This window comes from Cyprinodon tularosa, unplaced genomic scaffold, assembly GCF_016077235.1.
Source record: "Cyprinodon tularosa strain WSP-4 unplaced genomic scaffold, ASM1607723v1 ctg726, whole genome shotgun sequence".
Classification (NCBI taxonomy): domain Eukaryota; kingdom Metazoa; phylum Chordata; class Actinopteri; order Cyprinodontiformes; family Cyprinodontidae; genus Cyprinodon; species Cyprinodon tularosa.
In genome coordinates this window covers 533,510-558,166 of record NW_024039481.1, presented here as the reverse complement: position 1 = coordinate 558,166, position 24,657 = coordinate 533,510, and the positions used below count along the sequence as shown (strand labels likewise).

At 41.1% G+C, this 24,657-nt stretch overlaps 1 protein-coding gene across 6 annotated transcripts in view; it reads left to right on the top strand.

The window, feature by feature from the left end:
* Window positions 1–3,399: 3,399 nt before the first annotated feature.
* Window positions 3,400–24,657, top strand: part of caskin1 (CASK interacting protein 1) — a 178,422-nt gene continuing 157,164 nt past the window's right edge. For 4 of the 6 annotated variants that reach the window (XM_038269252.1, XM_038269250.1, XM_038269251.1 and 1 more), the window contains exon 1: window positions 3,400–4,117. In XM_038269252.1, the coding sequence (XP_038125180.1) occupies window positions 4,024–4,117 (94 nt within the window). In that variant the 5' untranslated portion in view covers window positions 3,400–4,023. The remainder of the gene's footprint in view (window positions 4,118–24,657) is intronic. The other 2 variants (XM_038269253.1, XM_038269248.1) reach the window with 2 other exon arrangements.

The window sequence follows — 24,657 nt, the reverse complement described above, 5'->3', positions numbered from 1 at the left end:
CTATGGGATCTTAAACCCTTCAAACTGACCCTATTTTATCCTTCTTTTGGCTCTAGCTAGAAGATCTTGACACGTATTTAAACAACAATCAAATCCATCTTATTTTTAATTATCTTATTTTTCATGTTTGCTCAATTTTTAGATGCTCTTGGTCAAATCCTTCTTTTTTCAGGCTGCTGCTTTTAAGGATGAAACACATTACAGGTCTAAATGTGAAACTTTGACATCTGTCCCACCCAGCTGGAGGCTTATATCATATATAATCTTCATATGATTGTTCATAATTTGCAAAAAAAAAAGCGAATGTTTCAGTCAAAAGGTAACAGCTAAATTGGACACTCACATATTTGGCACATTTTTGTGTTTTTAATTTGCAAATAAATGGAAAAACAAAAAACATGCATTATTTCTTTCCACTTCTATGTAATACGCTTCTTTGTTTTGGCCTTTTTAAATAAAATAAAATAAAATGAAGCAAATTCATAAGATACATTTTAATAGTTATGAAAAACATAAAATAAAGCTCTGAGTTTAAAACATGAGTTATCACAGCTCCAGGGCAGTTAGCTTCTCTTTTTCATTAGACATATTTTTAAATATTTCTAAAGTATGGACTACTCTTCAGCTGCTCTTATATAACTCAGTGGATTTGCGGAGGAGGCAGGAGCAGCATCCAAGCCCTGCAAACTGCCCACACACACACAATGAAGAAGAGAATGGAATAATGAAGCCGGAGGAGACAGAGAAAAAACTGATCATTCTGCTGTGAGAAGTCACGGTCTGTTTCACAGATCTACGCTCCCGTTCCTCCGATTATGTTTCTAAACACAACATATGGGGACAATTCCATGTCCGTTTTCTACTCTAAGGTGAAGGAAGTTTGGTTGAAGGTTCCAGGGTTCCAAAAAGAGGGATATGCTTTGGTTTGGTGACCGTTCTATGATCTTCTATCACATATTTAACCTGGATTTATGTAGCTTAGCTGAGCAAGAATCTATTCTACCTTTTCAAAAATAAATCAGATACAGAAACGACTAAAACTGCTTATTCTAATCTTTTTTCCAGGCTTCGATGGGGGATTTCAAATATTCAATGCAATCTGCAGGTTTCCTTACAAAACTTTTTACTTATTTACATTTTTATTTTTTATTTTGACTAAAATGATTCTCATTGCTTTGAGGTTTGTTTTTAAAAAATGGCGTTGATGCAACTGGATCAGAATCTAAATCTGGATTGTATGGAGTAATAAAACAATCAATAAAAGCATATGCCACGGTGTCTACATTTGTAAATTTAAATAAATTAAAATAATTTAGATTTGTATTTACACCTTTTCAGCTCATGCAATCATGTGACATCAGATGTTTCATCGGGGAAAATACAAAATGTAAGATTATGATGGTAGAACCCTGCTAAAATACGAACTGAATCAATAAGCTGGGATAAAGCTGTTACACTCCCTACCATTGGTTTCAGTTTTCAATGAGGAGAAGAGGAAGAAGACACACACACACACACACACACACACACACATATATATATATATATATATATATATATATATATATATATATATATATATATCTATCTATTTAAATATATAAAAAAAATCTTTGCTGAAAAGTTGCTTTCAGTGCGGCACAGTGTGACTTTGGATCAACGGTTTTGTTTTCGTCTTCTGCTCAAAGACGTGCAGGTGTGCTACTGCCACTGACTGGTAAGGAGTGTAACTGCTTCACCAGAGGGTTTTTATATTTGTGCTCATAAATTTGTGGTTTTTACTTCCATCTATTTTCCATCTGGCTTATCCCAAACAGGGCCACAAGAGGTGCTGGTGCCTATCTCCGGCTGTCTACGGGCGAGAGGCAGGGTCCACCCTGGACAGTTTGCCAGTCCATCACAGGGCAACGTAGCAACAAACAACCATTCACGCGCACACTCACACCTAAGGAGAATTTAGATAAGCCAATTAACCTAACAGTCATGTTTTTGGAAAGTGGGAGGAAGCCGGGGTACCCAGAGAGAACCCACACATGCTCAGAAAGACCCCAGGGAAGGATTTGAACCCAAAACCTTCGGGGTGCAAGATAGTAGTGCTACCCGCTGCCCCACGCTGGTTCTAACATGCTCATGTGTAATCTGCTTTTGTAAAGTTGTATTTAGGGTTTGAAAATATGTGATTCTGATTGTATATTTATAATTTGTACTTATATAAATTCCTGATAATTAAATGTAAATGTTTTACTCAGAATTGTAAATTTGTGATTTGTTTTTGTTAATTGGAGATTTGTACTCATACATTTGTGAGTCTTCTTGTCAGTTTGTTACTTATTGTTAAATTTGGGGTTTGTGTTCATATATTTGTGATTCATACTGATTAAGAATTAAAGTTGTAGGGAAATCATATTTAAATGTCAAATCATTATGGCTTAAACATGTATATAAATGTACTCTTTATCAGATCTTATTGTCACAAAAGTTAGAAAATTTTATTTAAAAAAAAGTCCTGTCTTAAAATCATTTTTTCCCCTCGTTATCTTATGCAGGTCAGTTAGTTATACGTCGGCCTGAACACCTAAATTCGACCAATCATATATCAACGGTCATCTGTCAATCAAATATTTTCAGTCATAGCATCTTGATTTATATGTTGCAGCTAAATTTACTCAACAGTTAAAATAAAAAATAAGAATAAGGGCTGGCAGGTCAGCGTAATAAAGGTCAGTGTAAAGCCCACTTCTCTAATTAAGCCATAAAAAAGAAAGAAGAAAGCAAACGGTCAGTTCAGGTGTTTTGTAAAAAAAAAAAAAAAAAAAGCGAGTCAGGAGATTGTCTACTTATATACCAAACTGAAAGATTTTTGTTCTCTACTTCAAAAGCAATTTAGATTTTAAAATGAAAAAGTGTCTCCAGACCGTTTTTCTTTTCATGTTCTTTATTCGGACCCCACAGATTTTTAATTGGTTACCCCTGCTATAGAGTAAGGAGTGCAAACAAATTTCCGTTCATCTGCCTGGATGTTAAACGTCTGTATTGGCCTTGAAGTGAGGAAAATGTAATCTGTCAAACAGGAATTGAATAATATACAATTTGTAAAACTCAATCAGAAAAAAAGTTGAAAAAAAAATTAAATTCGAAAATATAAAACAAAAAACTTTTTTCAAAAAATAAATAAACTCCATTTTTGAATATCAACGTGTTTGAAACTTCCTTTCTAAATCAAAATTCTTTCCAATTTTCATTTAAAAAGCATGATTATTTTTCAGATTTCCATTTGCAAAATGAGCAACAATAATGGAGCAGATTTCACTCCATAGCTGAACCAACTAGAGCTGATAAACAGGCTGAGTTTTCTAGAACAAATCTGAGCAGCTCTTCTGTGGAGGGAAAGCCACAAAGAGAGAGAGAGAGATGAAAAGAGGGAGCACCACTGCTGGTCCGCCCCCGAGTTACCGCACACGAGTCGTTTAACGGTACAAGCCGAGCCAACTGTGGAGCGCGAGCGCGTGAACGTGGTCCTTTCACTCCCCCACCCCCCCCATTCAGAGAGCTCGAGTTTACGGGGAGATGGCAGCTGCTGCAGCTGCTGCTGCTGTGGCACCGCTGGATTGTGTTTACGACCTGGAGCACGAGACCGATGGGAAGAACTCCGCGCGCGCCCGCTCTTTGATCGCACCGTCTTCCTTCACGCCTGGACTCCGTGAGGCTTCCGTTCCGGAGCGCAGCTGCATGAGGAGAGCCTGATAGCCGGTACCGGGATCACCGAACCTGCCTGGTGACGCTGGGAGCGTAGGGGTGGAGGGGGTGGTGGTGGGGGGGGGGGGATCCCAGAGCATCACTCCTTCTGGTTTCCAGCTCCTGGTTTTTCTCCCCATCAGATGCTAAACATTTAGGTGCGTTTGTTAGTGGTGGGGGTGGCGGGGCGGGAGGCTGTCCCCGGCCGCCGAACACGCACCGTCCGCCCGCTGAGGCTGGGCTGAAGCGCCGCTGTGCTGGAGGATGCTGCGGGAGTAAGAAGGGAAGATGGGGAAGGACCAGGAACTGCTGCAGGCGGTGAAGACCGAGGACCTCCTCACCGTGCAGAAGCTGCTGCAGAGGCCGCGGCCAGGGAAAGCAAGTAAGACAATCTGTGCAAAAAGGTTGATAACAATAGAATCCAAATAAAGGCCTGTAGATGGCCGGGTTGGAGCCATGCAATGGCATCTGCCTCATCAGTGGCTGCAAGGCCGAGGTGTTCAAGATGATGGAGGGAGGGGGGGAGAGATGACAGTGGTGATTGGAGACGGATGAAACCCCGCTGTGGGTGAGTGCACTGCAGAGGAAAAGAGGGAGGAACTGTGACCATGCTGGTTATTTTTCCCTGAGGTAAAACCCGTTGGTTTCCTGCAGGTTAGGAAGATCTGCAACACTGCTTCTCCTGCACAGCCCACTCCTAATGTGTGGGCAAGGCAGGCAGAGAGAAGGCTGCAGATAGATGACTGCTGCTTCCACTCATATACTGCATCACTGCCAATGGCTGGGGGGGTGGGGGGTGGGGGGGGGGTGATTATGGCTGTGAATACTTAATGCAACAGGTGGCCTAATTGGACCCAAACAAAGTGATTTCCAAACATTCATGCTTTGAACTTCCCCAGATGTATTGATGTAGAGGTTACAAACCGGGGCGTACGTTGCTGGGATTTTTTGTGATATAATATTGCAGATTGGTGCATAGTTATGGATTAGAAACTGGAAAGTGTGGCATGCATCTATTTTATTTTGACACACCTGGATCAACTGCTGTGTAGTTTGTAAATGGATTCCTCATGTGTAATCTGCGTTAATATTAGGGAACAAACATAAAAACAAAAAGCGAAAGCATTGGTTAAAGGTCTAGACAGGGGCCAATAGGGGCCAGTGCTCCTTTAGAACCGGCCCCTGTACCAAAGACGTAATACAGAAGGAGGAGTCTTGGACTGATTTATATATTTTTTTATTTTTCCAGTTTTATTTTATTGATTTCGTAGGGAAATCATATTTAAATATCAAATCATTCTGGCTTAAACATGTATATAAATGTATTCTTTATCAGACCATATTGTACCAGAATTTAGAAAATTTCTATAAAAAAAAAATCCTGTATTATTTATGCAGACCAGTTAGTTATAAGTCAGCCTGAACACCTAAATTCGACCAATCATATATCATGAGTCATCTGTCAATCAAATTTCTTCGGTCATAGCATCTTTATTCATATGTCTCAGCTAATATATGCAACGGTTGAAATAACAAATAAGAATAATTTCCTTTCCCATTGAGTTCCGTCCCAGTGTTCACTTGGATGGACGTCTGTGTCTTCAGCAGGCGTAGAGCTAACAGAACTGGCAGCGTTGCGAGGCAAGGACTCAAACATGTACGGCTGGAAGCCTTCTACACCAAACCAAGCTTCTGCTGCCCTGGCGTCCTCTTTTACAACATCTTCGTCCTCGCTTTCCTCCTGTAAAAAAAAGACTCATCCAAGACCTCCCAAACTAAACTCTCCTCCTCTTGCATGTTTCCTCTGTCCATAGCGTTCCTTGACAGTGTTTTTTCTAAGTCACCAATTTAGTGCTACTTGGTCCCAATGGAATTTCCCATTGGGAACCTACTAGCACTAAGTTGCTAACTGGTTAGCAAGATGCTTCCCACAAACCCACCATAACAAAACTTGCTTGCGAACCTTCCGCCACAACAATCCCGCCCCCTTGATAAACGACCAATCACATTCACTTTATTCACTCGTGTAAAGTCGTGTACCACTAAGGAGAATTCGGAAATGCAGCGGTTCGAACAGATTCCCTACGACTTTAAAAATTAATTTGTTGCACTTTGAGCTTCATCTTCAGATAGAATCACAGTTTTTTGCTGCTAAATCAGAGGATTCCAGAGCTGCAAATGGCTCTTAGGATCATTTGACATATGAAACGATGAACTTTTTCCTCTTTTTTTTCTTTCTTTCTTGTTTGGTTTCTTCTGTCAATAAAAAAAACACTTGCCCCAACCTGGGCCCTTTTGGTCTATAACCGTCACTGTTTTGTTTGTTCCTGCTTTTCCATATTGATACAGACCTTCCAAATCCAGACTGTCTGTCTAAACTGATAAAAGTCTCAATCTGAGATTAAAACTTTTCTTTCGATGCACGACATGAACTACTTTGTTTGTGTTTATCTCATCAAATCCCACTGAAATGTGGAATAATTAGATTAGCTAATTAGTGGCCCTTCCATTCACTAGTTTGCTGGTGTCACAGCTGTATCTGAAACGGTGTCCTGTCTGGAAAAGGTCCATCATCAGGTGGGCCTTCTCTGAACAGGAAACACAGTTTTGCACCGATTGCTAATAAAAATAAAACCATGTTAAATTCAACTAAATTCACTCTTTATCATCTCTTTCTATCTTTAAATGCCAAGAAAGGGTCTGGTGTTCAGCATCAGAGTGCAGACAGATGTTTGGAAGCAGCAAGATGTGACAATTGAGACAAGCTCAGGCCTATCATCCACATGCAGCGGGCGTTTAGGGCGTCTATAAAGGGAAAATTTCTGAAACCAGAGTGAAAATATTTAAAAAGTCATAAGCATGCCCATATATTCTCGTAGATTTCAGCCTGAGTTCCCCAAAATAAAAACAAAACTAACTGGTCATCTCCTAAAATCAATATAATTACTATACTACATAAGTATTTTATATTATAAAGCACATTATATTATATTTTGTGTAAATTACTTATTTGAAAATGACATATAAGTATTTAAAAATGTATTTTGAGTTGCTTAAATTGGACATTTAATATTGCATTTAAATCATGTATTAAATAATTAAATTCATTTTACAATGACTTATTTCATGGTATATTTATTTCAGTCATATTTATGTATTTCATTAAATGGGAAACCCCTGCTCTATGCAAACACAATGACATCAATGGCACCAAAACATTGTTGGTCTGCGTATATCCAGTTCTCTTCATTGCAAAAAGTGATCTAAAAAAAAAGAGTAAAAACATTTAAAAAACAAACAAAAAAATCAGCATAGGAATGAGGATTTTTAACATTAATTTGAAATAATATTATAAGGTTATTTTTCCTTATTTTAAATGTTTTTGTAGGGGCATTTTCTTAAATCAAGGGAAAATGCACTTTTTAACAAAAATGAACATAGATTTGTAAAGTTTTGCACTGTTCTGGTATAACTTCAGTGTTTTCAGCTGCATTTACTGTGGAATCACACGATGGCCTAATCATAAGCCGACCCCCCACTAACCCTCTGTTTGCATGTTCCCAATGAGGGTCCGCCATGTTAAGGGTCATTCCAAACCATTTAGTGGGGAGGGCTAGTGGACCGTTCAGCCCATAAATAGCAAGTCTGCATCAGTGCAGCCTCGCTGGGTTTTGGCAGCGGGTGTAACGGTGAAATAGTGACAGAGGAACCACATGGATTCAAATGTAAGATCCACTGGTTTACTGCATCTTCATCTCAGGAAATCACAAGTTAGGAAAAAGAAAAAAAAGACGTCATTAACCTCTAAAGTGAAGGTCCTCTATTTAATAGTTGTTTGACTCTATACATTTATTTTTAAGAAAGGGACAAATGTTTGATTGATCTCAAGCTGCGCATCAAAGCTACAGCCATGCACATGCACACTGTGTTGTCATAGAAACGACTACATTCTTTTTCTGGTGGACTGAAGAGGCTATCCCATTCTCATTTATACCCCCCCACTTTCAATTCTATGGATCTAGATCAGTCTCAGCTTTCATAAATACACATATGTGAGTTATACACTATATTGCCAAAAGTATTTGCTCACCCATCCAAATTATTGGAATCAGGTGTTCCAATCACTTCCATGGCCACAGGTGTATAAATTCAAGCACCTAGGCATGCAGACTGTTTTTACAAACATTTGTGAAAGAATGGGTCGCTCTCAGGAGCTCAGTGAATTCCAGCGTGGAACTGTGATAGGATGCCACCTGTGCAACAAATCCAGTCGTGAAATTTCCTCGCTCCTAAATATTCCACAGTCAACTGTCAGCTGTATTATAAGAAAATGGAAGTGTTTGGGAACGACAGCAACTCAGCCACGAAGTGGTAGGCCACGTAAACTGACGGAGCGGGGTCAGCGGATGCTGACGCGCATAGTGCGAAGAGGTCGCCAACTTTCTGCAGAGTCAATCACTACAGACCTCCAAACTTCATGTAGCTCAAGAACAGTGCGCAGAGAGCTTCATGGAATGGGTTTCCATGGGCGAGCAGCTGCATCCAAGCCATACATCACCAAGTGCAATGCAAAGCGTCGGATGCGGTGGTGTAAAGCACGCCGCCACTGGACTCTAGAGCAGTGGAGACGCGTTCTCTGGAGTGACGAATCGCGCTTCTCCATCTGGCAATCTGATGGACGGGTCTGGGTTTGGCGGTTGCCAGGAGAACGGTACTTGTCTGACTGCATTGTGCCAAGTGTAAAGTTTGGTGGAGGGGGGATTATGGTGTGGGGTTGTTTTTCAGGAGCTGGGCTTGGCCCCTTAGTTCCAGTGAAAGGAACTCTGAATGCTTCAGCATACCAAGACATTTTGGACAATTCCATGCTCCCAACTTTGTGGGAACAGTTTGGAGCTGGCCCCTTCCTCTTCCAACATGACTGTGCACCAGTGCACAAAGCAAGGTCCATAAAGACATGGATGACAGAGTCTGGTGTGGATGAACTTGACTGGCCTGCACAGAGTCCTGACCTCAACCCGATAGAACACCTTTGGGATGAATTAGAGCGGAGACTGAGAGCCAGGCCTTCTCGTCCAACATCAGTGTGCGACCTCACAAATGCGCTTCTGGAAGAATGGTCAAAAATTCCCATAAACACACTCCTAAACCTTGTGGACAGCCTTCCCAGAAGAGTTGAAGCTGTTCTAGCTGCAAAGGGTGGACCGACGTCATATTGAACCCTATGGATTAGGAACGGGATGTCACTTAAGCTCATATGTGAGTCAAGGCAGGTGAGCAAATACTTTTGGCAATATAGTGTACATGCACAGGACAAGATCCACAGACACACAGAACAAATCACACAAGAACAAAATATCCACGCACACACAGTACAAGGTCCACACACGCACAGAACATTTCACACAAGCACACAAGATCCACATACTCACAGACCGATTCACACAGCACACAAGATCCACACATGCACAGAACGATTCACACAAGCACACAAGATCTACACACTCACAGAATCATTCACACAAGCACACAAGATCCACACACACAGAACGATTCACACAAGCACACAAGATCCACACACGCACAGAACGATTCACTCAAGCACACAAGATCCACACACTCACAGACCGATTCACACAAGCACACAAGATCCACACAGTCACAGACCGATTCACACAAGCACACAAGATCCACACACTCACACACCGATTCACACAAGCACACAAGATCCACACACTCACAGAATCATTCACACAAGCACACAAGATCCACACACGCATGGAACAGTTCACACAAGCACACAAGATCCACACACTCACAGACCGATTCACACAAGCACACAAGATCCACACACTCACAGAATCATTCACACAAGCACACGAGATCCACACATGCATGGAACAGTTCACACAAGCACACAAGATCCACACACGCACAGAACGATTCACTCAAGCACACAAGATCCACACACTCACAGACCGATTCACACAAGCACACAAAATCCACACACTCACAGAATCATTCACACAATCACACGAGATCCACACACGCATGGAACAGTTCACACCAGCACACAACATCCACACACTCACAGACCGATTCACACAAGCACACAAGATCCACACACTCACAGAATCATTCACACAAGCACACAAGATCCACACACGCACAGAACGATTCACTCAAGCACACAAGATTCACACACTCACAGACCGATTCACACAAGCACACAAGATCCACACACTCACAGAATGATTCACACAAGCACACAAGATCCACACACGCATGAAACAGTTCACACAAGCACACAAGATCCACACACGCACAGAAAGATTTACACAAGCACACAAGATCCACACATGCACAGAATAAGGTATTTCTGGTTCATAAACAATTATAAATTAATTTAAAAAGTACCAGTGGTCTTTAAACTTCACTGCCTTTTTGTGTGGATTTTTGAGACTCCCCTTATGTGGCTCGATACACAAATGCATTTTTTTAAACAGGGAATAGTTTGCCACCAATCACAAAGCTCCCTTGTATAACCCAATCACAAGAAATTACGCCACGTGGGATGACCCCCCACATCCCACATCCAACATCCTCCATCTGCACCTTTTTTTGTGCTTTCATGAATCGTTCTCTGTGTGTGTGGATCTTGTCCTGTGCATGAATAAATCACATATGTGTATTTGTGAAAATTGAGACCGTTATAGCTCCATACAATTCAGGCACCTTCCATAGCTACAAGTGGGAATTTAATGCGAGTGACACTCCATAGTTGGGCTGTTCACTGATGTGGCTTCAAGCTCACTGAGAAAGCTTCTGAAATCTGAAGGCATTTTCTTCATTTGTATGTAGCCTAACCGAAGACACAGTCATGAGTGAAAACAACTGCAAAAAACAGGCAAAAACGAGGAGATGCTGGTGAATGGAATCTACAATTAATTAAGTCTGAGAGAGAAGTCATAATACAGAGAGGGCTTATAGAAAACTAGAGAAAGTAAAATCAATTCACTTCAATTCAGTTTATTTATATAGTGCCATTTCACAACACTTGTCATGTCAAGGCCCTTTACAGAGACTATTTAACCAGATAAAAACAAAACAACACCTGGCACAAAGTGAGCAAAGGGAACTATTATGGTAAACCCCAAATGGCAAAATAAACAGCATATGGCAAGCCCTAATTAACCAAAAACCTCCTGCCCCCTCAAAGAGTTGGTAGCATCCAGGGGCCACAGATAGAGCCCAGAAAAGGGCCCTTTTAAAACTAAGTGGGGCACATTAGTAAAAGATCACATTACAAAACAACCTTTAATGCACCTCAGCACTGAGCCCTCCTCTGATTGTGTTTCAGTTTTCAAGATAATGATGCACAGTTGTTTGTTAAAAAAAAAATTCTCAGTGGATCGCAGAGCAAACAAGTCCGGCAGATAAAAGCAGCATTATGTACTGCTTGTTGGGGGCGTCAGGCTGTATGTTTATAGGACGCATGCTTTCTTCATGTTTGTTACATCAGGATAAAGCTCTAAAATCAACGTACCATTAAATATTTAGGTTTTAATTACTGCTCTTTTTTAAATAATCCCCTGCCATAACTGTGAGGTGACAGGAGGGCTTAGGAAAGTGTTCATAATCTCTGATTAAATAAAAAGAAAAGATTTGTCTAATTTGAAATTAGTATGAGCTAATCCCTTTACTCAGGGGCTGGCAACCCAAACTGCTCAAAGAGCCATATTGGACCAAAAAAAACAAAAAATAAATCTGTCTGGAGCTGCAAAAATGTAAGTCTTATATATGTCTCGTATGGCAAGATGGGCTCTAAGTGTATTAACCCAGTATAGAAAATGACTATGTGGGCTTAAATATATGATAAGCATTCATGATTAAATGTTTATCCTGGAGCAAATGTAGCATCAGGTGAGGGAGGAGCAGTAAACGCTTCGCTGATTCACTGCCCTTGACCACGCGGTTTAGGTTTTTGTTGCATTGATGAAATTAGCAAAGCTGCTTCAGCTGCGCGGTCAAAAAGTGGGTCTGATGCACGTTGGGCGGAGCTACCCTATCCTTTCTTTGCCTGGAACAATGGCAGCTATATACGCTGTGATCAGTGGGAATAAAGTAGTTTTATTATGCAGAAACAGAGAGAAAGTCCACATGAAAGATTACGATCCTGCATTCAAATATTATTTCGCTGTCGGAGCCACTCAGACCCCCACATACCAGCGGTGCCAGTCATTGGGAATCCCATTCAACAGCAGTTGTTGTCTGTTCGCGGTTTGCCGTGGCGGCTGGAAGGCGGTTTTCATGTACGTACTCCAAACGGCAGGCACCAGGATAATAAAAATGAAGTGTGTTTTGCCGGCAGATTTCAGCATTTGAAGTTAATTTAATAAACTGTTTCAGAGGAGTGATCATAGTGATCTGCATCAGCAGCGATGTGTCCGTCTCCCTTCCAGCTCCCAGATCAGCTTCTCTGATTGGTTGATTTGGTGTGTCGAGCAGCAAAAATTAAATTTTTCAAACTCCAGCAGCAGCTGCGTTTGCAGCACGTCGCAAGCGTCAGATGTTCAAACGCTCACAACGTGCTGCTTCAGCTGCTCAGACGTGCTGCTCTTGCTGCTCAGAACGCACTGCAGGACATTTTGCTGCACCTTGACGTCCATCAACCATTGACTTTGCATTTAAACCAGCTACTCCTGCTGCCCTTGCTGCTTTTGGTGTGAACGTAGCATTACAGCCGTACATGTTTGAGCCCTTGCCTCGCAACGCTGCCAGTTCTGTTAGCTCTACGCCCACCGAACACACAGACGTCCATCCCTGTGAACACTGGGACGGAATGGGAAAGTAAAGGATACTTATTTTAGACGTTGCGTATATTAGCTGCGACATATGAATCAAGATGCTATGATTGAAATTTTTTTATGCACTAGTGGCTCATATTTTTGACAGTAGGCTGACAGGAAAGTGGGTATAAGAGAAGGAGAAAGACATGCAGCGGAGGACCACAGGTCTGATTCTAACTCATGTTGGCCGCTTCAAGGACTAAGGCCTCCACAGATGGGTCGTGCGTGCTAACCTCTGCTCCACCTGCACGCCAGATGGAAAAATTTGATTCACAGATGACCATTGATATATGTTTGGCTGAATTTAGGTGTTTAGGCTGACCTATAACTAACTGGCCTTCATAAAATAATGAAAAGCAAAACAGATTTTAAGACAGGATTTTTTTTAAATAGAAATTTTCTAACTTTTGGGACAATATGTTCTGATAAATACGTATACATATTTTGACATTTAAATATGACTTCCCTATGACTTTAAGTATCTAATCCTGCCTTAAACTGCATCCTTTGGTATACCTCACCTTTATCTCAGTGATGTGTGTAGACAGACACCAGCATTCCCATAACTGTTAATATCTTTATGTTGGTTATAAAAAACGATGGATGGAAGTAGGTTAAATGGAAAGTATAAAATTCAGCTTTAAAATGAAGTTTTATATGACAGGTTTTTGTCTTGTTCCAAGCATAATGTATTGTCTTCCCACCATTGGTTTACAGGCTGCCTTTAACATCAGTAAAAGCTTAAAATTCTCTCAACCTCTCACTTAAACTACTGGCTTTATATTACCCCTGTTCCTATGTCCCAAACCGGCGGTTATTGCTTCCCTCAGCAGCATCGCAAACCTTTGAATATGTTCATGAACATTTACAGGAAAAAGCACAGGTTGTGCTAAAATTGGCCTTAAAAAGATCTAAACTTTAAAGTAAGGGCCACGTAATACAGAAAAACACATGTGGTCTGAGCAGGTAGGCGTTAACCAGAGGGGTGGAGCTTAGTGCTCAGTAGACAGCAGGAAAGTCTAACACAGGCTTGACGTTTACACCGACCTGTTTGTCATCCAGCATTAAACACAAAGCTCACAGGAGCAGCTAAGGCTTCCAGAGTCTCGCCCCCCGGCGACTCCTTTACTCCCTCTCTTCCCAAACACACGGCCTGCACACACCGCCGTCACACTCACGCTTCACATGCACACGTACATCTGGCGTCACCTGGAGGGGGGTATCATCAGAGCGTGACCTGGGCTCAATGTTTGCACGTCAGGAAAGCTGCTGTGATCCGTATTAATTGTTTATTACCGTTGTGTGTTTGAGCAGAGCTGGAAGATTTCACTGCACCTCACCTGAATCATCTCCTTACAGCTTATCTGCCGCTCGTATTTCCAACCTTTGTCACAGATGCGGTCACCCACCCCCCCTTTCTCTCTACGATGATGTGCTAGTCCGGCTGTGGGACTAGAGTAGATTATTGCATCCACACCACTGCACATTGACAAAGGAACAGGCTGGGTGGATGTGTTTTCAGCCAGAGTCTTCATATTTGTTATCTGTGCACGGATTGCTGCTGTAAGATCCTGGAAATGATTGACACTTTTGGTTCTGCTCTGTTATTTCTAAAGTCTTTAATGTTTTGGATTCTCTTCTACCTTCTTTGATCTCACACATTTATTGATATCGAGGAAATTTGCTGATTGAATAAAGCAGATTTGTCTTAAAGGAGAAGAGAAGGAGCATCAGAAAGTCTAAGGAACACAGCGGGAAGTTTGGGAAGCTTGAAGCAGATTTAGGACACAAAACAATCTCACAGGACACTCATAAAAACCACTAAAGTCTGGGACAACTGAAGTTATTATGCAATCACTGTCCTAAAATGACACAGAGAGCAAGAAGGGGCCCATATAATACCTTTGGATGGAATCTTTTCAAGGGATCCACCACTATTAGTCACAGTCAGAAAAACAGGACTACACTGAAAAACAGGCCGGTCTCCAAAATCTATAAATACAGGTGTTGATGGCAGCAGCAAAGCTTATATTTCTCTCCAGGATGGAGTCACAGCCAAACAGGAACAGACCAGATTAAAGGAATAGTACACCCAAAACATGATTAGCCTTCATTTTCTACTCACCCCCATGCTGAACAACACTCTGGAGTACCTTTTTGATATCTCAAATGCATCTGGAGATCTGGGAGGCTTCTTGCTGTCTGCTGACATTCAAATAATGGAGGTCTATGGGGCCCGAGGCAGAAAGGTCCATAAAAGTCCACAAAAAACGTGTCAATATTCCTCCATACTGCTCGTCCAATGTATTCCAAGTGTCCTGAGTGGGTAGCGTCCATAATTTACTCGAAACAAAGTCATTTAGAATGTTTTTAGAGCATAAACAGTAGTGTATAGGATTTCCTAAAAGCGCATTCACGAGTCTACGGAAACCGCGGCAGACCAAACCAGATGAAAGTGTGCATTCAGCTCTGCAAAGAACTCATGCTCTTCCTCAACACTGAAGTCCTCAGACATTTTTCTTTCGTTGTTTCTTTCTTTGCACAGGTAAACAGCACATTTCTTCTTCTACGCTTGCATTATCAAGAGCAGACGCTGAATGCGCACTTTCATCTGGTTTGGTCTGCCGGCTTCCGTAGCGTCGTGAACGTGCGGGCGCGCGCTTTCAGGAAATCCTATACACTACTGTTTATGCTCTAAAAACATTCTAAAAGACTTCGTTTCGAGTAAATTGTGGAGGCTACCCACTCAGGACAGTTGGAATACATTGGACGAGCAGTATGGAGGAATATTGACACGCTTTTTGTGGACTTTTATGGACCTTTCTGCCTCGGGCGCCATAGACCTCCATTATTTGAATGTCAGCAGACAACAAGAAGCCTCCCAGATCTCCAGATGCATTTGAGATATAAAAAAAGTACTCCAGAGTGTTGTTCAGCATGGGGGTGAGTAGAAAATGAAGGCTAATCATGTTTTGGGTGTACTATTCCTTTAAGCTACTTTGACAAAAAGCAGACATGCTCGATAAAAGATGCTATTTAACCTTTACAAAGTGCTATCTGTAGCTTAAAGCTCAACAGGCTCTTAGAGGCTCTAAACTGAGGCAGATGTTCATCTTACTGAGGAACAACAAATTCAAAGGTGAACAAAACCCCCATGCAGTTTTGTTAAAACAATATTATTTATTTTAATTCTATTCTATTATAATGTTCTACTTTGTGATGGTCTCTCATATGAATTAAATTAGTTAAAATATTATGTTTATCTGTGTAAAAAATGAGAAAACAATGCGTGTGATACGCAGCTCACAGAGAAGCCTCTGCATTCAGGCTATTGCTAAAGACAAATGCAAAACAACAAATGGAAAAGCTTAGAAAAATACTGCGTCGTCCATAAAAATAACTCCAAATAGATGTTTACCAGACACTTTGGTTGCATGGAAAGACAATCCGCTGCAGCAAAGGACATGTAATTCTAACTCCATTTGATGATGATAAATGACCTGCACTTACTACATGGAGCCTGCTGAATTTCACAAAGGGTTTGTTTCAGAGCTTTTGATTGGACAATCATGGCCCACATTTCTCTCTCAGATTTTTAATTGGTGGAAAACCACTCCATGACGGAAGCAAGGTCTGTATATTTCTGCTGTGTGCTGCTGTGAGGTAAGATATTGTACAAACTGCAGTAGGCTGTTGGTACATTTTAGGCCAGGAATATCAAATTAAAATACCGTAAATCCTCTAATATAGACCGGGGCCTTTATTTCACTCAGATACATCTTGGTCCAGGCCATTATTTCTATTTGAATAAAACAGACTACCAGTGGAATGAATAAAAACGAGATTTTGTGCCTCTTTGAACTTATAAAATACTATGTTCATGTATTGAAAAAATACAGTTACCATAACGGTAAACAGAACATTATTCAGACATCTTCCAACAGCTGGAATTTTTCTGCACGGCAATACAAAAAAGAAAAAAAAAAAACACAGAATGGAATCTTGGCCAAACTGACTTGCGAAACAAAGTAAAAAAAAAATTTGTGGAAATTGTTCTGCCATCACAGCCAAATAGTATTTAAGGCAGGATAAATGGAAGTAGGCAGCCAGTATCATACATTCCAAGTGAAATTCAGAACAACGAATGCCAATGAAATTCTGCGCATTTTTCGTATGCCTTTCTGGCTGTCTGTGTGGTCGTCCTTCTCGACCATTTTTAAAAACCAAGGAACAACTACAATGGATAACTACGACGAAAGGTTAATCGAGGAGGTTCGGAAGTATAACCACTTGATGCCTCAGACAAATTATATAAATATATCTTCTTCAATGTCTAGCAACTATAGATCCATCTCCGTGACCGTGATATCTTGGAGACATGCTATTGTTGTTTTGGAAGATAAACACTTCCGCCGATGCCGCTGCGGTTCTTGTGACTATCCGCCGAAGTTCTCGCAAGTTCTCAAATAGGCTCCCTCTTGCGCTTTAGCGGGAAACTGCTGTGCGTCCCTAGAAATTCTAGACTGTGCAGAAGCATACCAGCAAAACTGGTTCATGACCGGACCTAAGTGACATTTGATGTGTGCGGCTGCAGAAGTCTAATCTGTCTAATCTCAGAGTGCACTACAGTTAGTGCACTCCGCCTCCTTAGACAACCTGATTCAGCCCAGCTTTGATTGGTAAAGAGGCAAAAGCAAAAACCAAAGCAATCCAAATATGCAAAGCACAATAAAAACATTTAAATAAAAGAAAAACACAGTCATGTTTTTCCCCTCAGAATGTAGTGTTGGTGCGTGTAACACAACTGCACCAACACTACATTCCCCACAATGCAACGGTAGCCCGCAAAGTCACAGCAGCAGCCGTGGCCTGTGGGCCGGTTCTAATGGTAATCAAATATCATCCAGGGGGCCTTGATTGACAGATGTTTTAAGCCCTCTTCTGTTATCCTTACAGATGTATGGGAGAATTATCCTGCCATAATGCAAGGCACATAATTTCAATTTGAGAAAAGAATTTCATCTTCTTGCACTCAAAACTTACAATGCTCACACTCAAAACATGCACTCTCTCAAATATTTCTCTTCTCTCTTAAATCTTTGTTTCTTCTCTCAGATTTAATGCTTCTTGCACAGATATTTTCTCCTCTCGCTTGCCTCCTTCTCTTCGCGCACAAACCGCGCTCTGCTCGAGTCTCAGATACACTCGCAAACCCGTAGGCTCTGCTTGCGGATTTTTTCTGCTCTCTCTCGGATTGCACTTGGATCGTCGCCTAGCAACCATTCCAGCCAATAGAACGACAGCCTGGGAAAGGGTGCGCTTGTTTAATTCTACTGAGTGTGCCTGTGCTACTACGCCACTTATAAGAGCGTCAGCTGAAACTGCTATTTACAGTAGTTTTGTGGCTCGATTCAGCAAAGTTCAGTACTTATGGATAACCCAAACAATTCTGAATTAAGTAATTTTAAACAATTAGTGGTTTGTTATGTACAAAAGCAAAGAACCGACACATTAAATTATCTTGAAATACTTTGTTAGTATAATGACAAATCTTTACGTTTTAGTTATGGATGTTAGTTAAAATCACTTGGCTCTCTCCTAACCCAGGTCAATGTACAGTTCCATTATGGCTGAACGATTTTTGCCAGAAATCCAAATTGCGATTATTTTTCACCGAAATCGTTTGCGATTTTTTTTCGATTTTCCTTTGCAGAATCCTCAAGCTTGCAGATGTTTCACCCCAGGCTTTCCGTTTGAAAAAGCTTGTTTGCCAGAGTCCATTGTTACAGCCCTTAACTGTAACCATTATGTGGAAAAAGTGTTTACTTCTACTTATATGCATGGATCTACATGCAAGCTGCCTCTCTCTCTACCTTTCTGTATGTCGAAAAACACCTTTAAGAGTTTTATAACCACTGAAAGGGTGGGAGGGAAAACTATTATATTTTACTCTTGTTACTTGTTACAAATGCAATTAATTGCCCAGCCCAAATCTCTATGCAGATGATTTGTAGATTTATTTGCAGTTAAAGTCAGAATACAGTGAAACTCAAAGTGGTCTTATTGAACGCATCTCAGCTATTAAACCATAGCGAAACCAGATTTCCTTTTACTTCCCAAAAACAGAATTAATTTTTGTTTGGTGTTGGAGTTTTGTCTGCTAATTTAAGCGAGTGTGTCGAAAGGTGTTTAAGGTAAGCTGACAAACACATTACCTCTGTACTTTGCTCTGGCTTTGATTATGCATGTCTTCTAACTTACCTAAAGCTCTTTTTAACCAGTTGTGATCTGGAGAAGTTGTTAATTGTTCTGTTAGTTCTAGTATTGACTCCTCTAATGCTCTGCACGTCTGCGTGCCCCAGTCATCCTATGGTTACACCCAGCATGTTCAGAATGCAGCAGCTTTCCTTTTATCCCACACTCCCAGATGGGGATACATTACACCTGCTTTATTTTAACTGCATGGACTTCCTGTTTGTTTTAGGAATCACTTGAAGCTTTTAGTATTTGTTTGGAAGCTCTTAGCAGAGCTTTTTGTAGCTCTCCCCTTATTTATTTATTTGCACCAAGTCCTTGAGTTCAGACAGTCAACATTGATTCAGAGTTTTAGGGGCAAAGTACGAACACTGGGTGGAGCAAGCTTTCCCTATGGAAGCCCCTCCACTCTTAATTCAGCTTCCACTACATATTTGATCTATAACTAAACATGAATATTTTAAATTAAAAGATTTTTTTTTTATTATTCCAACAGGCTTTTAATACTAAATCATATGATGACATTTCATTTACTTTGAACCCACATGTAATGATTTATTTGATCTGTTTTTTGTAATGAATAGATTTTTTTAAAGCAATTTGCTCACTATAATCAGGGATACAGAAAGGGATTCTACAAAGGAATGTTTGATAGCCTGACGTAGTCCTACTCAATTCTAGTCAGAATATGAGTCTGATACTGCTCCATAGAGCTGTGATTATGGGGCGTGTTTTGAACAGACCAGGAAGAAAAATGCCTCTGCACTCAATTGGATAGACCTACAACCAATAAGAGCAACGGAGTGCGTGACGTTTGTTAAGCCAGGCATAGTTGTTGTCAACAAAAATCAAAGCGTGGAGTTGCGCGCCTAGAATAAGAAGATGAGACTTGATCGCGTTTCTCTTGTCATCTTTTAAAATTAATTTGCTGTCGATATCTTCTAGAACAGACCTAATAGCAGAATCTACACACCTCAACTCTCCGGCGGCAGCCATTGTTGTTGTCGCCCAAGCGCGCTTTGGTCACGTGGTTGATTACGTTACTGTTGATCATCTGTCCATCATCGTATAAAGCCCGCCCTGACACTTTGATTGGATCGCCAGAGGGTGGGCGATCATCCTCGCGCTACTATGGAGCAGAGCCAGACCAAACTTCCCGACCTCAAACCTTGTGGGCGGGACTAAGTTCGGAATGGCACCCAGGCTAAATGTATGATTGATTGGTTGATGAAGCTACTTCTGAAAACTTTAAAAACTGAGTTGTTGTGGAATCCCTGACACTATAAGACATGATGATGTCTTATGATGATGTATGATAAATTTGGCGTGCTGATGAATGCCGGCACAAGTCGACATACAAGTGGAAATGTTAAGCATGCTAAAAATGTCCCACCGTATGCCAGCGTATAACTTACGTGGGTCATACGTTACAGGTAAGTTATCTGATCGTTGACATACGTTAAGTGTAAGTTACTCATAAGTATTGGTGTCTAGCTTATCATAAACCTATTAGTGGCGGATGGTAAACTGCAGCTAGGGTTAATGCCGCAATCAAATAATTCTTTTTATGCAGGCCGGCCGCCTCCAGGTGCATTGCTGCCCCCCTCAGGATGTCTTGTGACATTTCATGGTCTTTAAACTGAGGTGCTTTTTGCATAAGTTAATACATTTTATTTAACAGCGCCTTTCTTCACACTCAAGATCACTTTACAGAAATAAAAATATAAATACAAAAATACAAATACAGGAATATAAAAACAATTATGGGGAGGGACAAGAGCAATATATTTACAAATAATCAGCTGGAACAGATGGGTTTTGAATAAGGAGAGAGAGTCAATACTGCGGAGGTCAGGAGGGAGTGAGTTCCAGAGCTGGGGAGCAGAGCGGCTGAAGGCTCTGCTCCTCATGGTGACAAGTCGAGCTGGGGGTACACTGAGGTGGATGGAGGAGGAGGATCCAAGGGAGCGAGAGGAGGTGGTGATGTGAAGGAGGTCTTTACCGATATGGAGGAGCAAGGTTATGGATGGCTTTTGAATTGTATTCTAAATTGAAATGGGAGCCAATGGAGTTGCTGAAGGACAGGGGTAGAAATATGATGAAAAGAGGGGGTTCTGGTGACGATACGAGCTGCTGAGTTCTGAAGAAGTTGAAGTTTATGGAGGAATTTATGAGGGAGGCCAAAAAGAATTACAATAATCAATACGGGAGGTGATGAGGCTGTGGATAAGGACAGAGGCAGTGTGAGTGGTAAGGGAGGAACAGAGGCGGTTAATGTTGCGAAGGTGGAAGTATGCAGATCGGGTAATGTTATTTATGTGTGACTGAAAGGAGAGGGAGGATCGAGGATGACACCCAGACTTTTGACCCGAGGGGAGGGGGAGACCAAGGAGTTGTCAATGGGTAGTGATTGGTTGGTGGTGATGAGGAGGAGTTTGTTTTTATCACTGTTTAGTTTAAGGAAGTTTAAGGTGAACCAGTCTTTAATTTCAAGTAGGCAGTTAATTCAGTTCAATTCAGGTTATTTCTATAGCGCCAATTCACAACACGTCATCTTAAGGCACTTTACAGTTCACCAGATCAACCTCCAGCAGAACCAGGAAACACACAGCCAGGAAGACGAGCTCTGAGCCAGCTCCCATGTCAGAGGATGAAGAGAGCACATCCAGCCAGTCACAGTCAGAGAGACAGGACTACACTGGAAAAACAGGCAGATCTCCAGCATCTAGAAACAAGGGTATTGATGGCAGCAGCACAGCTGATGTTTCTCTCCAGGATGGAGTCACAGCCAAACAGGAACAGACCAGATGAAGCTACTATGAGAAAAAGCAGAGAGAGCATAAAGTTAGAGATTGAACTAATAGATTCTACAGATTGGGAGAATAGAGAGAGAATGAAGCAGAATGATGAAATGGGGGTCCCTATGTCCTCCAGCAGTCTAAGCCTATAGCAGCATAACTATAGATATAGCTCAGGATAACCTGAGCCACTCTAACTATAAGCTTTATCAAAAAGGAAAGGTTTAAGCCTAGCGTTAAAAGTAGACGGGGTGTCTGCCTCACGGACTAAAACTGGTAGTTGGTTCCACAGGAGAGGAGCCTGATAACTAAAAGAAGTTAGTAAGGGACAAGAGGGGGGGAGTGAGGAAATGGGGAATACTGGATAAATAAAGCTGGGTGTCATCTGCGTAACAGTGTTACAGTGAACCTGTTCTGTCTGTTTTTCCCCATTTTTTTTTTTGTTGCAGTTTCCCTCTGTCCAAAAACTACTTTTTCACACTTGACATTTTTTTGTTGTTGCTTTTTTAAAGTTATGTGTTTTCCTAAATTGGGGCAATAAAGAGCGATGAATATTCATATATGCCTTTAGTTTAGAGATCAATTTATAAAACATATGATAGATCATGACCCCGGAATTAAATCCTAATAACTTTGAGTGACATCCTGCAGGATTTCCTCAAGGTGCAGACTAAATGTAATATTTAGAGGCTATCACACTATTCATTATTATGTGCGTTTTCTTTTTTTTAATGACTCAAGCAGAAAGACTGTTGCTCTATTATTTATTTTGTATGCATTTTGGGTAAAGAATATCATACCATCAATATGGCATAGCTGCATGAGCAGAGAAGAAACGGTGTGAAAGATTGCTCTGAACTCGCTACTCAACCTGAGATTGAGGCTCGCTTTATTAAAAATGATGACATCTACAAAGTCAGAGTGGTGGATTGGTTTGCTGTGGCTCCTGCAAAACATCATCACTCAGTTCTGCTGCTGCCGACTGCCTTTCGTGATTAAATTACAGCACAGATGGGGAGAGAGATAGACGCAGTCAAAGAGAGAGCGGGATGGATATTTTTGCTTAAGGGAAAACAGGAAAGTAGTTACAGAAGACGGAAAAAGAGAGAGAGATATCCTAAAGTGAGAGGAGGGGTAAGATGTTTGCTGATGAGCACAGATGGGGGTGGTGAGGAAACAGAAAGATGGGAAAATGCTGCCCTTTCCCCATACTTTTGTTCCAAACGCAAACAGCTTCACTACCCCTTCAGAAATAAATTATAATTTGACTTAAATTGATGTATTTTTGGTTTATTTGGTCATTGGGATCTTCTGGGAGACAGAGAAGGAGTGAAAGGGGAAGGAAAAGGGTGGAACTGGATGGGAAGCAGGAATGAAGCGGTCTCATCTATCTGATCCTATGATATGCCTGAGCACAGACACTGCCACTTTACACTCACATGTTATTAAAATGATCTGCATTTAAATGTGTGATGTACTTTATTATATATATATATATATATATATATATATATATATATATATATATATATATATATATATATATATATATATATATATATTTGACATATTTTTTCTATAATACCTGAAGTGTAGTTATATTGTGCATAAAAAAAAAGCAACTAAAGGTTGGACCTAAAAATAGCGCCAATTCACAACACGTCATCTCAAGGCACTTTACAGTTCACCAGATCATACAGTTAAACTGATTCAAAGTTTTCTATTTAAGGAATACCAGCTGATTGCATCGACTCATTGACTCAAATGCAATCCCTCACACTAAGCATGCTTGTAGCGACAGTGGGGAGGAAAAACTCCCTTTTAACAGGAAGAAACCTCCAGCAGAACCAGGCTCAGTGTGAGCGGCCATCTGCTGAGACCGACTGGGGTTCAAGGAGACAGAAGCAAACATACAAAAGGCAACTGTAAAAGGCGGCCCCGTCCAGGAAACACACAGTCAGGCAGGCGAGCCTTGAGCCAGCTCCCATGTCAGAGGATGAAGAGAAACGGACTACACTGGAAAACAGGCCGATCTCCAACATCTATAAACAAAGGTGTTAAAGGAAATTTCCGGTTTTTAACACTTTTAGCCCCTTTTCTGTAGTGTCCAGGATGAAATCGAATGATCGACACCAAAATTTTGACGATTGGTCCTGTCTCGGCTATTTGGCTCATGTAGAATCCCCCCCTGGCTGCTTCAGAATGGCTTGCATAGTGCATGTCAGATAATGTCCTTAAAACAACCTTAAACGTTCTTTTTTTTAAATATGCTACTCACCGGGTCGTCAGCGCTGTTCAATGACGTTCCAAAAAAAGTTTCGTGAAGAAAAACCATTCCTGTCTTGTTTTATTTAGCATTTTGTAAATCCCAGAACTATTTTTTCCAATACATCACAACCGCTTATAAACTTCCGCTTCCCGTTCGAATCTGAAGCGTTGCACACTCCAGACCACTAGTTGGCGACAATGTCTCTATATACTCCTCCTCGGTATATTCCGGTTCAAAACGGTATCCTCTACCGTTAAACTCAAAGTCCAATATGTCCTCCTCAAGAATCCACCTTTCGTATTCCATTTTCAGAGTTTTTTAAAGTGTTTAACAGAGACGTTAGCACCTCGACGTCGGAGTACACAGAGTGAAGCAGAAACACTTGGGCCTTGCGAAAAGACTACCACTAAGCGTAAACAGGCCCCCTTTCCGTTTCCGGTGGCGGAGGGATATTGACTATTCCAACAGAACTCAATGGGATTTACAAAATGCTAAATTAAACACTACAGGAACGTTTTTTCTTTACGAAACTTTTTTTGGAACGTCATTGAACAGCGTTGACGACTCGGTGAGTAGCATATTTAAAAAAAAGAACGTTTAAGGTTGTTTTAAGGACATTATCTGACATGCACTATGCAAGCCATTCTGAAGCAGCCAGGGGTGGATTCTAAATGAGCCAAAAAGCAGAGACAGGAGCAATCGTCGAAATTTTGGTGTCGATCATTCGATTTCATCCTGGACACTACAGAAAAGG